The 14,761-nt window shown below is 39.6% G+C and overlaps 1 protein-coding gene across 1 annotated transcript; it reads right to left on the reverse strand.

The window, feature by feature from the left end:
- Positions 1-10,030: 10,030 nt before the first annotated feature.
- Positions 10,031-12,003, reverse strand: sox21b (SRY-box transcription factor 21b). Its single transcript, XM_082175474.1, has one exon. It carries the CDS (start codon positions 11,547-11,549, stop codon positions 10,884-10,886), a length of 666 nt encoding a protein of 221 aa, XP_082031600.1. The 5' UTR covers positions 11,550-12,003; the 3' UTR covers positions 10,031-10,883.
- Between the last annotated feature and the right edge of the window lie 2,758 nt (positions 12,004-14,761).

The raw sequence follows: 14,761 nt of genomic DNA on the forward strand, positions 1-14,761 counted from the left end.
ATACAATCTGTATTGTGAAAAGCGCTATATAAATAAACTTGACTTGACTTGACACCGGATATCATTTTTTATATATATTTTTTATTTCCACTAGTGTGATCAGGACACTATAGTTCATTATGTAAGTGAGGAGAGCAAGATAAAGTAAACTGTGACATATTATACCCAATAACTCTTCATACAGGGACTACCAGTGACATCTATAAACATTTGGGAGCAAAACTGATTGGGACACTTTGAGCTGATCATGTTTTGCTGAAGTGTGTTTTGTCTTTTATTGCTAATGCTCTTTTTACACACAGACTGAACAAAATGAAGCATTGCTTGGTGATTGGTTGAGCTAAACTGGTATTATCTAATTGTGTAGTTAAATTTAACAGCTGACAGATATTCAACATAATTCATGTGTGAGACAGTCTAACACAGACCTGGGCATTGTATGGCCGGGCCACATCAGGCCCTCTGGCTATCCTTGACCAGCCCGCGTGAAGTATTTGGTAAATTAGAGCTGGAGTCCATCATTTTTTTTGTGTGTGTTCAAAATTTACAAAAAAAAATATATAGAGCGAGTACATGAATACATTTTCCAAACCGTGTTTTTGTCTTATCCTGAATCACTATGGTACACCTATAATCAGTGTTTATATTCGGACTATTTTATGCCGGCCCAGTGCCTGCGTGACCCATCATGAGAGAAGTAGATCCGGCTGCAATGTTCTTCTGCAAGACACGTGCAGTTCTGTTTATTAACCGCTAGAGTGCCAAAAGTTATGGACTGCTGCTTTAAAAGTCAAGGCAACTGATTTTTCTACATAAATGCCAACACTGGGGGCATTTATTGCCTTTTTGATATAGTTAATGTGATGCTGGTCTTTGAAATACTTGCTTTTTTGTATAAAGTTGTGATGCTAGTTTTTGAAACACGGCAAAAAATGAAAATTTTCAAAACTGTTTTTGTGAATGTTCATTAAATAGTGACATAATTGTGTGCTCTAACTTTTCATATAATTAATTTCCTTTTATTTAATCTTTTTTTTTTTTTTTATAAATAGAAATAATATATTAGGCAGAACTGAGTTAACTGTATTGGTCCGGCCCTCTACAACCGCCCAAGTTTCTCATGTGGCCTCTTGGGGAAATGAATTGCCCCCAGCCCTGCTCTAACAGAAGGACGGACAAAACCAGTCAAATATCAACTGAGTTCTGCTCATATTTTATCACCATTTTCTAAACTATAGTGAATAAACTGAGATAATGTGAGAAATGTTGAAGGTGTGTGAGTGAGTTTAGGTTTGCGTGTATATCACAACACACACACACACACACACACACATGTAATGTCAGATGTTTCAGAAGTGGTTTCTGAGTTTCTCAATAATGCCTGAAACTCGACAACTGTTGATTCGCTTTAACTCTTCCTCTCTCTCTCTCTCTCTCTCTCTCTCTCTCTCTCTCTCTCTCTCTCTCTCTCTCTCTCTCTCTCTGACGATCTCCGATCAGTGATGGCTCATTATCATATCACACACACAGCAGATCTTTAATTAAATAGAGATATTTCAGCACAGGAACTTTACAAGATTGAATACACATTTAAATACTTTTACAGTGTATAAATAGCATAATTTTGACAAAGAGTCCAAACCTGAGTATCATACCTGAGGTTAGGGTTAATATCTCTCTCTCTCTCTCTCTCTCTCTCTCTCTCTCTCTCTCTCTCTCGGTCTCTCTCTCTCTCTCTCTCTCTCTCTCTCTCTCTCTCTCTCTCTCTCTCTCTCTCTCCCCTCTCTCTCTCTCTCTTTACCCCCCCCCCCTCTCTTTATCTCGACTGGATCCACCAGTCTGTCACCTCTGATTGTAAATCAAATTAGCGAAACACACAGATGTGCAGAGATTCAATACCTGAACATGAGCGCTTGAACATTTATTTCTCCCGCATCAAACTGCATTTGTTAAACTAATATCAGGAGGAGTGTTACGAGTGACAGTGCGGAGCAATGAGTCTGACATTAACAGCCTAATGACTGCGTTTACACACACACACACACACACACACACACACACACACACACATCGCCCTATAATCCATCGCGCTCTTTGAGATCACTAAATTCAAGGCTTTTGGTCATACCTAGGATATCCAGAACCACCAAGGGAGGGAGAGCATTTTCACATTTGGCTCCAAAACTCTGGAATAGTCTTCCTGATACTGTTCGTTGCTCAGACTCGCTCTCCCAGTTTAAAACTAGATTAAAGTCGCATCTCTTCAGCCAGGCATTCATATAATCCTACAGTTCAAACTACAATCCGGCCTCTATCCAATGCCAGAGGAGAACTGGCCCCCGACTGAGCCTGGGTTCTCCCAAGGTTTTTTTTCTCCATTAAGGCACCTGATGGAGTTTTAGGACACCATTAGGTCACTTGATGGAGTTTTTCGGTTCCTTGCCACTGTTGCCTTTGGCTTGCTCAGTTGGGGATATTTTGGGGATATCTAATTTAATTTTATCAATCAATAAATTCCTCTTGAAACAAACTTTGTTGTATTATTTTAATTTAATACTGTGAAGCTGCTTTGATGCAATCTGTATTGTGAAAAGCGCTATACAAATAAACTTGACTTGACTTGACTTGACTTGACACACACACACACACACACACACACACACACACACACACACAGTGATATTTCTGTGCTGGTTTCATCCTAATGATCCAGTTTAAGTCAGAGTGTGTGTGTGTCTGAATGAGTGTGTGTGTCTGAATGTGTGTGTGCTGGAGAGGACTGAAGGGTATTCCAGGTTTCAAACACACACTCAAGGGTTAGCGACGAGTTCACGAAGATCAATCCCAACACGGCGTTCCGTTGTGTGTGTGATGGAGAAGTTTCTGGAAAAGTTTTCCCTGCTGACAGTGACGAGTGACGTGTCGAGAAACACAACGGAGAAAAGCAAACAAGTTTAGCAATTCATGAGCCGCTCGTGAACCTTTTCTCTGAGATACAGCGACACTTTAATCGTGGATCTGATCTAACAGATTCATATGATCATCATATTCATAGTGTGTCATAAATAACATGCAGTTTCTCTCTAAATCAATACGCCGGTGTTGAATTGAATTGTGTGTTTTTTTTAATCATTGTTTCCGGTATTTCTGCGATTATCCTCACGTGTGTATTTGCTGTGATTTCCACTATGGACTTTATTCAGCATTCCCAATAGATGAAGTGTGTTATTACAGTGTTTGTTCCAGATATGCACAAACCGGGCCTTTAATATGTGCTTTCAGTTGCTGTAGAAAAGTGCAAGAAAATGACATTTATTAACGAGTGTTTAAGAGTGTGCAAGCTCAATTACTCTGTCATAAAATATATAGAAATATAATATACTGTATGCATATTATTTTATTAAATAGTATCTATGCAGATTTTCACATATTTTGCATGCCATAAAATGTATAAAATATAATGATCCAGTGGAGAATTGGTTACAAGCACTCGGCTAAATACTCATATTACCAAGTTAGCTACAGTATATATATATAAACGGATGCATCATGTCAGACATTAACAGCTAAAACTGTTAGAAGTGTTTTCTACCCCTTAGTTTATAAGCTTGTTTATATATAAAGTGTTTGGTTGCATTTTATTATTTGTGACAATAAGTAGTTTTGGGTCACAGACCGTCAGCTGAGACTGAATTTGATAGAATAGAATAGAATATTTATAATAGAATATTTATAATAGAATATAATAGAATATTTATAATAGAATAGAATATTTATAATAGAATAGAATATTTATAATAGAATATAATAGAATATTTATAATAGAATAGAGTAGAATATAATAGAATAGAATAGAATATTTATAATAGAATAGAATAGAATATTTATGATGCTATGATAGAATAATTTTATATGATAGAGTAGAATATATGAAAGAACAGAATAGAATAAAATTGGATAGAATAGAAGAAAGTGATATATGATAGAATAGAATAACACAGGTTAGAATAGAATAGAATAGGATATTATATGATAGATGACAGAAATAATTTGAATAGGATATGATATGATAGAATAGAATAAATGCTATAATATATGATATGATATGATATGATAATATAGAATAGGATATGATATGCTAGAATAGGATCATGCGACACATTTTAGATGTGACTATATTCGGCTTTGAGTCCCATATTGCAGGAATATAGATTATGATACATATATATATTCTGTGTACTGTAAGAGATTAGCATTAAGGAATGCTGTAGGGCAAATCCATATGTTTATATCCGTATGTTAGAGATAATATGTGGGATTCAGGCCTTTCTTAAATAATCCTGTTGGAATATGAATAAATGAAGCTGTACAAATTGAAGCTGGTGAGGATTTTTTTTCCCCAACAATAATAATCAGTATTATTATGATGATGATGAAGGCTTGCAGGAATCCTGTGGGAGTTCGGGATCCACTCGTCCTCATTATGAGAATAATCTTCTTCATTGACAGCGTGTTCGAGGATGGAGAACGCCACTTATCTGACTCTTCCTCAGGCCAAAACTTCACATTCATCATTTCTATTTCTCACTCAAACATTCCACATCAGAAGCAGAATTAATATGATCTCCACGCAGAACTAAACCATCAGCTGACACAATATTACCATCAGCTGACACAATATTACCATCAGCGGACTCAATATTACCATCAGCGGACTCAATATTACCATCAGCGGACTCAATATTACCATCAGCTGACTCAATATTACCATCAGCGGACTCAATATTACCATCAGCTGACTCAATATTACCATCAGCTGACTCAATATTACCATCAGCGGACTCAATATTACCATCAGCTGACTCAATATTACCATCAGCGGACTCAATATTACCATCAGCTGACACAATATTACCATCAGCGGACTCAATATTACCATCAGCTGACACAATATTACCATCAGCGGACTCAATATTACCATCAGCGGACTCGATATTACCATCAGCTGACTCAATATTACCATCAGAGGACTCAATATTACCATCAGCGGACTCAATATTACCATCAGCTGACTCAATATTACCATCAGCTGACTCAATATTACCATCAGCTGACACAATATTACCATCAGCGGACTCAATATTACCATCAGCGGACTCAATATTACCATCAGCTGACTCAATATTACCATCAGCGGACTCAATATTTCCATCAGCTGACACAATATTACCATCAGCGGACTCAATATTACCATCAGCGGACTCAATATTACCATCAGCGGACTCAATATTACCATCAGCGGACTCAATATTACCATCAGCTGACACAATATTACCATCAGAGGACTCAATATTACCATCAGCTGACTCAATATTACCATCAGCTGACTCAATATTACCATCAGCTGACACAATATTACCATCAGCGGACTCAATATTACCATCAGCTGACACAATATTACCATCAGCGGACTCAATATTACCATCAGCTGACTCAATATTACCATCAGCGGACACAATATTACCATCAGCGGACTCAATATTACCATCAGCGGACTCAATATTACCATCAGCGGACTCAATATTACCATCAGCGGACTCAATATTACCATCAGCTGACACAATATTACCATCAGCGGACTCAATATTACCATCAGCTGACTCAATATTACCATCAGCTGACTCAATATTACCATCAGCTGACTCAATATTACCATCAGCTGACACAATATTACCATCAGCGGACTCAATATTACCATCAGCTGACTCAATATTACCATCAGCGGACTCAATATTACCATCAGCTGACTCAATATTACCATCAGCTGACACAATATTACCATCAGCGGACTCAATATTACCATCAGCGGACTCAATATTACCATCAGCGGACTCAATATTACCATCAGCTGACTCAATATTACCATCAGCGGACTCAATATTACCATCAGCGGACTCAATATTACCATCAGCTGACTCAATATTACCATCAGCTGACTCAATATTACCATCAGCTGACTCAATATTACCATCAGCTGACTCAATATTACCATCAGCTGACACAATATTACCATCAGCGAACTCAATATTACCATCAGCTGACACAATATTACCATCAGCTGACTCAATATTACCATCAGCTGACTCAATATTACCATCAGCTGACTCAATATTACCATCAGCTGACTCAATATTACCATCAGCTGACTCAATATTATCAGCGGACTCAATATTACCATCAGCGGACTCAATATTACCATCAGCGGACTCAATATTACCATCAGCGGACTCAATATTACCATCAGTAATATCTCCATCATCATGGCATCTTTATATGCATTTAGTTTTAATTCATTTTTGTTTTAAATAGATTATACGAATTAAACAGATCATTTTAAAATAACCAGTTAAACATGACATTATTCTGCATTATTCAGAGTTCTATAGAGCCGCTCTCCAGCGTGCAAATATTCATATTTATTTCCTGGGATTATTGTTAATGCCTCTCACACCTGACGATGAGTGTGCTCATGCTTTTATTAGACTGATATGTTTATGAATTGTTTTATTTTTTGAATGCATGTGTATGTGTCCACAGGAGCGTCCCACAATGCACTGCTTCCCGGTAAAGAGTGTGTGTGTGGCGTCTCACGCTGCTGCTGTTCGTGGATTATAGTGTTCAATACCTGAACACACACTTGCTGTTTAAAGTGTGGAGTTTTCAGAAGTGTTTCTGTGAGCGTGTCCGTGTCACACACACACACACACACACACACACACACACACACACACACGAGTTCTGTGATGTGTGCTAGTGACCGAGGGCTGAGCGACACACACACACAAGTTCTGCGATTCGACACGTCCAGATGTGGAGCTAACGTCAGCGCAAGATAATTTAGTGTTTCTGCCCTCAAACTGAAGGAAGGAAATGTGTCTGAGATTACAGGTAATACAGTCCGTCGGCCCATAAACACACACACACACACACACACACACACACACACACACAGGCCTGCAGGACACACTCGTTCACACTTTAATGGCCTTAAATGAGCTGGTGAAGTCAGGCAGGGTTAGAGATGCTGTAAACTCTCTCTCTCTCTCAGGGAAAATGACAGGGAATTACATCACCGGTTCTGGAAGATCGGAGTTATCCGACCAAACATTCACAGAACTCGTTTCCAGTTTCCCATCGGACTCTGAGTTCCATCCGGGATCTATTATTCATGCACAATTTAACATCTTAAAAATTATTCTATTATTTTTTACATTTTATAAAGGACATTTTTTGTTATTATTTGTTCAATATTTTACCACCCACATGAGAGATTACACTCGTATATGATTTTCTGTCGGATACATCCGGAGCTTCTCTCATGTTCTCCGTCTCAAGCTCACAGCATCAGTTTCATTAAATGCTGAACTTTATGATGTTTATGATTGTTATGAGTTTGACTGGATCAACACTGAACTGAATCGATCTGAATAATCACACTATTGTCCTTTTACTGTGAGCATCGTGATCATGATCTCTGTACTTTGACACAGTCTATAAAGCGCTGTAGAAATAAAGGTGACTTGAGTTCTTTTTCTACATGGCGGCGTCTTCATTTCTGTATTTCTGTAATCTGTAATTTTGTGCGGTGAGAACAGACGGATGTTGTTCTTGTTAATGTTTGGCAGCAGAAACTAATAAATGACTTGCAACAAGTGGCCAAAAAATAAATCATGGTCAGATATTTGCATGATTTATAACCGTTCTAGAACGGTTTCAGAAACACATTTCATTCTCTGTACAGTTCTCTCTCGTGGAGTGATCTCTTCTCCTGCGCTTCAGGCCTCGCTCTCTGTGTGAAGGTGTCTCCGTGTCTCCGCACGCTCACACTCCGGACACCAGATCTGTCCCGTGTCGAAGGGTTTCTGGGTCATAAGCGGAAACTTCTATTATCACGGCTGGAGTGTTTATCGAGGCTGAAAAGGATCAAATCGCTAAAAATCAATGAGCGCTTTAAAAGCAATCGTCCGTGTTCAGTTCCTCAAAGGATTGTGAGGCCGGATAAACGTGGCTTTTCCTCGTCTGTGATCCGATACCATCGATGTTCTGTGAAACCCACCGAAACATCCCCGTCCTCCATCTCTAATTCTGTGTTTCTGAGCAAATCCCTGAACTTCATTTTAATAATGATTTACAGAAACTCTGGCGTAACAGAACTGAGAGAAGGAAAACTCAGTGTATTGTTCTGTAAATGTCCTGATGATAGCTGGGAATACTTCTACACTTACCTCGGCTACACTCGTAACCTTTGCTTCCGCAAACATTCTTCCACTCGTCGGAAGATTTTCTCATGCCGTCGCGTCTCTACCTTTCCCATTGGATCTGCTTTCCAGAAACAAGAAGCATATATCTATTCAAAAGCCATTTAGTTCATTCCTTTCTTGGCCTGTAAAAGCATTCATCAATTGTTCTGCTTTGTCGATGGCTTTCTAATGCTAATCTGCCGTGTTAAATATCTTTTTGTTCCCCTTTCACCGTTTTGTCATTCAGTTTATCCAGTTTTGGTCACCCATTTTATTTATTTATGCGCCTGGCTCCATTCATACGCTCATGTATTTTTTATTATGTTGTTTCACTGTCATCCAGTGTCAACTCAGTCTATTCAGTGTGGGCTACTTGAAGGACTCGCGGGACAAAGCGTGTTCACATCGAGCGCCATTCACTCGGCCAGCTGGAGCGCTCGGAAAAAAGGGGGGGAAGAAAAAAAACCTTGTGAAAAGAAATCCTCAACAATGAACACAGAAGAAGTGCACAATGCTAACAGTTTTCCAAATACCACTGATTGCTTTAAGCACAATGAGAGAAAGCCGGCGCTTTTTGCTGAGCTCCACTTCAACAAACAACAGGCTCACAAAGGCCTCGCAACTCCGGGTTTGTCCCAGACAAAACCTCCTCGACTGTCTAAACGCTCCTGTGAAGGGAGACAAAGTTCTTTCAGTCCGGGCCTCTTTTCCCCAGAGTGAAGCGGAGAACCGAGAAAAGAAGGAAAGAGGGAAAAAGGGAAATGGGGAAGTGGTCATTTTGAGGAGCGGCGACCTTCGACTGAGACGCTAATACTAATGTTGCTTGTTTCGGGAGAAAGCCTAGAAAATGCTTTAGTCGGGAACCGTAAAAGGTGTTAAATAAATGTTTTATATTTCACTGTAAGGGTTATAATAATTTTTTACAATTCACTTTTTTAAACACTCCAATAAATGATCGTGTTTAAGGGATCATACTGATAATTTTTCAGTGGAAAGGCATTTATTTAATAGTTTACTGCTGTTGCAAACAATACAAAATCACGTGCATCAAAATTAGTGACTCGTTGTTGACTAGTTCTGCTGTAAATAGCGTGCATATTAATATCCACACAGGCCCGTGATTTGATGATTAGTCAGTTCATAACCAGTGAAACGGGGTCATTTCTCTAAAGCCCAACCGGAAGTTCCCGGAGAGCCGCGATCGCGCGCTTACAATAGAGAATAAAAGATTCAATTAACCGTGGCGAAGGTAATTATCCCTGGACAGTCCAAATTAGTTTTGCATAATTGGTCTGAGCATATGAATTAACTTCTTAATGTAATCTATGAGAGCAGTTTACACTAAGACGGACCCGACGCGGAGCATATGTGAGAACTGAGGAGATTATACTCGAAGTCTGTCAGAATTAATTATATAAATTATATAATTATATAAAATGCGTTTATTTTCTTCTGCTTGGGCCTCGACTAAGTGCTTGAACGGTTTCGTTTTTCTGCTTGTATGGATTAAAAGTAGCGAAACTCCTCAGCTTTATCTTCCTTCCTATTCATGATGCGAGTTGTGATAAATCAGGATTTTGGCTCTTGATTACAAAGACTTGCTTTAGAATTCTGAGTAATTCTATTCAAAGCCTGAACAAAAGCGTCCTTTAGAGGAAACTTTACACTTCACCTGCTCCGACCGAGGAAAGGCTTTCAGATACAAATCTTGTTCAAGAACTACAGAGCAATTTCTTTTCCTTTTTTTTGTCGCATTCGCTTTATTATATCCCCCTTGTTCAATAAATGAACGATAGGCATTTCAAGTACATATAAGTGGAATTATGCAAAACATATATAACATACAATTTCACTTCGAGTTAGTAAAAAACCGGACTGACTTCTTTACGTGAACGCATGATTGATCTGTGATGTAGAATAACCCTCAGAAATATCAGAAATCTTGTTATTTCATGTGTTTTGTTTTCATTAAATTACACTTATAAGTGCTCCTGTTCTCCCGTTGTGCAAATATCAAGGGAACACGGCGTGTCCCGCGGGCAACAGAGGGTTCACTGACTGAATTAACAATAAATATTACATATACATCCATGGAAATAGTAGATTCGAAACTCCAAATATCTGATTTCTAGTCCGAGAGCTCCGGTGTTTAGAGCACTAACTAGATGTGGTTTAATAATAAAACTGTACACATTTACAGCAACAAGACTGAATAAAAAAAAGAAAAAAGAAAGAAAATACGGGATTCTTTAAGATTGACTTTCAAAATAAAACAATGCACTTTTTTCCTCCAGAATAGCATCCCGTTACAGCATCGGCCTGCAATAGCGACACACATTACAGAGTCAACAGGTTATTCTCACCGTGCCGTCTTATTATTTCTCACAGATTTATTCACATTGATAAGAGCACTCGTTCAGCACAGTCGTTCGTCTTTAATTTCCACCTAATCATGATACACACACACGTGATGTCTCGTTTATCACATGTTCAGCTTTGCTCCGCGTGTAGTAGGCTATTGCATGTAGTCATTCATTAATTTCACATTTAAAAACTTTTGCCCCGGTGTCCCGGCTCCCGGGCTCATAGCGGGTACGGGTCCAGGCCCGGCTTGCCCAGCCCGGGCAGGAGTATATAGGCGAGCGGGGGCTGGAGACCCGCGGGCGGCCACGCGGAGCAGGTGCATGGCATCATGTACCCCGGGTTCCCCGGTGACGGGTGCGAGTGCGCGTGAGCCCCGGAGAACGCCGTGCCCGCGCTCGGGTAGCCCAGCGGAGACGCGTAGGAGAACGGCGGGGAGAGTTCAGGCATTTTGGACCCGAGGTCGAAGAACGAGTACGGGTTGGCCATGGCCGGGTTGAAGAACACGCGCGCTTTCTCCGCGTTGCTCATCAGAGACTCGGGCACGCCGCCCGGGTGCGCGCTCACCTTCAGCGCCTCGTGCTCGCCCAGGTTATACGCCATCGGGAACGCGAACTTGTCCTTCTTCATTAAAGTCTTGGGCTTTCGTCTGGGTCTGTACTTGTAGTCGGGGTGTTCCTTCATGTGCATCGCGCGCAGCCGCTTCGCCTCGTCGATGAACGGCCGCTTCTCGGCTTCCGTCAGGAGTTTCCACTCCGCGCCCAGTCTCTTGCTGATCTCAGAGTTATGCATTTTCGGGTTTTCTTGGGCCATTTTCCGTCTCTGCGCGCGGGACCACACCATGAACGCGTTCATAGGGCGCTTCACGTGATCCATGGGCTTGGACATGATGCACCTGTGCAGGTAAAATCCACGGAACTGCCACTTACCCACGGGTGATTAAAGTCAGCGAAGTTAAAATAACAAGGAAAAGCGTTCCTTTCAGGATCAGTGCTTCATTCTGGCGCGCGCGGCAAACAAGTCCAAGTCAAGCGTAATTCGGCGTTAACTTTCACGAAAGCAGTGTTTTTCTCAGAAGCATTGTTATAATAAATCCTGAAAAAGTGTCGGATGAAGAATCTGTCGTGTTCCTCCTAAGCTGAGCTCGGTGTGTGTTTTCTTCAGCTGAGCTCGGTGTGTGTTCTCCTCATGATGAAATGTTAACTCGAGTGATTGTCAGCCGAGAGTTCAACATGTGAAGTAATGCGCGCACTGGCAGGTGCTGAAGGGCTTCTGCGCATGCGCACTGCATCTGTCAGACCTCGCACTCCACAATCCCACCCAGCGTGAGGACGAGAGTGAAATGATAAACTCACTTTGCCCAGAGAAAAGCAATCCAGCATCGTGTGTGTGTGTGTGTGTGTGTGTGTGTGTGTGTGTGTCCAGGACACGCTTTAATAACAGCCTGTTCTCGCCGTCCGCGCGACAACTTTACAATGACTGTCGACTTTAAATTAGGACATTTTAATGCTGCAGTTTGTTGAGGTTTGTTTCACACAATCCGAATTGTAAATTCTTGTACGATTTTAAACAAAAGTTTTCGTGGTCTGATTTATTTATGACATGCATAAATAAATATATTTTACACAGGCCTACACAGATAGGCTAACTATATTTTGCAAATGTTCCGTCCAATGATGTTCCTAACCCAAATCTCTGGACTGTTGCTATGGTTACCCTCTCAGGTGATTTCGGGAGCTTATTTAGTGTAAACACGCTTTTTGATTCATTTGCATTTAAACGGTTGGGTTCAGTTTTGGAATCGCATTTAGCAGAAATAACATAATAAAACACTTTTTTTTATTCATGTACCCTTTCTAAGCATAACCACATCAAGGTGCACGGAATTTGCACAGAATGAAATTGATGTTTTATTTAATTAATAATAATTTTGTGCAATATGTACATCACAAAATTACATCACAAAAATGTTATCTGTCAAAGTGTGGCTGAACGGTCCAAATGAAAGGAAGTTAATTCTTTAATTTATCTGAATATTTCCAGTAAAACAGACGCGCATTAATAAGCACGAGGTGTTTATCTACAAAACTTCTTCTTCTTCTTCTTCTTTCTCTCAGACTTCAAAGGGTTCTCCGTGACCCGAACATTAGCTCGAGGAATATTAGACTGCGCAATTACAGATATATATCTGAGAGTTCTCGTGTTTGAGTGGATTCTGCCGCACCTTCTGTTCTTCCCTATTATTAAAATCACAGTGAAAATCACCGCGTTTAACGAGTGGGAAAATAATTTAATTGCAGTGTCTCGTGGGAACTGACTTTACAATTAAACTTGTTGTCAGACCTTTTTCCTCTTAATATTATTGCGACAATACTGAACAGAATTTTTAAACAGAAATAATCGATCCTTTTATTATTATTATTATTATTATTATTAGCCAAATAGAAATTCCAAGCTAATTTAGAGAGGTCGCATATGCAGTTTTATTATCAGAGATGATGCAACATAATTAATAATCATACGTTTAATAAAGCTTGTAAGGGAGCAGCGACGATGCAGAAAATATTCATGCAGATTTATGGTGAGGAAAGTCATTTGTGTATTGAAGGACTAAACGGTGATCCTCTTCATGAGTGGTTGGATCTGTTGTCTGCATAACTCCGCATTATTCGGCCAATCGAGCTTCTGAAATGTAATTACGCCTATCGAATGAGATTAATGCTGCACTATTATCGGCCTAATATGCATGTCTTTTGTTCAGCCTCGAGTCCAGATGATGACGAGTGTCAGAGAAGATGATTGACAGCTCTTACTCTGACGTGTCGACGTACGTGTTTCTCGCGCGTTTCTGTGTGTTTCCGGTGCTCGAGGGCACGTCAGAAACAAGACGCTAATGATAAAAAAATTTAAAACATAAATAGTATAACCTATAACATTTCAAGATAAACACGACAGCCTTTTAATGTGATTTAATCAAATGAAAAGGGGGGGAGGGGGGGACACATAAAAACTAAGTGGTGTACCAAATAATTGTTACGAATTATAATTATTGAATGATATGTTTATTTCCAATGATGACGATGCACAAATGTAGATAATGTTTATAACAGAGTTCATTTACAAAGCACATATTCTAAATGCTATAAATTCTTATTTTCATAAAATTATTATAAATTATTATCTAGGCCTATCTCATATATATATATACAGTTGTCAACATTTGAAGTGGATCAAAACCTTTCATCAAAGTTACACATGAATTTTGACCAATACCTGTTCGTGTCTTAGGACGAATGTTGACTACTGTATATATATATGTGATTTCAGGGCGCCAGCAGAGGGAAGGGTGAAGACGGTTCCCCAGCTCATGTTTGGACCTCGAGGATCAGCAGTGTTTCAGTAGTTTAGCATGAACATGTGATCTGGAATCATCAGCAGAAGAAGCGACTGATGGTGAGAAGTTTACTCATGTTCTGGTGTCGTGAGCTCCTCAGACTCGAGTGTGTGGACTCGTTCGGTCATTAGCAGGAGAACGTGAGTGACTCTAATCAGATGTTCCATCGTTTGCTGCCCTTCCTTCCTCAAGAGTTTCAGATCTCTAACTGCATTTCCTAAATGAGCCATCGGATCCACTTCACTGGAAAAACAACATGATCTGATCACACAAACAAGCTTTTATTGGGTTTTTGGGGCTTCATGGCCTTTTTTTAGCAGAACAGGTCCGTTAGAAAAGGGCCATATGTACAGTGCTGAAATGAAGGAAGTTTCTGTATTTTTACATGTTTAACATGTATTTTGATTTATGCATTGCTTTGTTTTTTTTATGTTTAAAGGAAATGTCCATAAACCGAGCGGATATTGTCCTGGCAGAAAATAATCAGTATACACTTTCCTTTATTTTACAGATGTTTCACTCCAGTGAAGGTTAAACACAAGATGAGGCAGATTAAAATGAAACTTCAAGGCATAAAAAAGCTTCAAATGATAAATAATTGCACTTTATTTTTTACATGAAAGTTAACTTTTGCAAACGCATGAAAATGAATGATATGCTGAATTATGAACTAAAGAACAATAGTGAAAGAAAGTTAATAAGTGAC

This window comes from Leuciscus leuciscus, assembly GCF_965113295.1.
Source record: "Leuciscus leuciscus genome assembly, chromosome: 7".
Classification (NCBI taxonomy): Eukaryota; Metazoa; Chordata; class Actinopteri; order Cypriniformes; family Leuciscidae; genus Leuciscus; species Leuciscus leuciscus.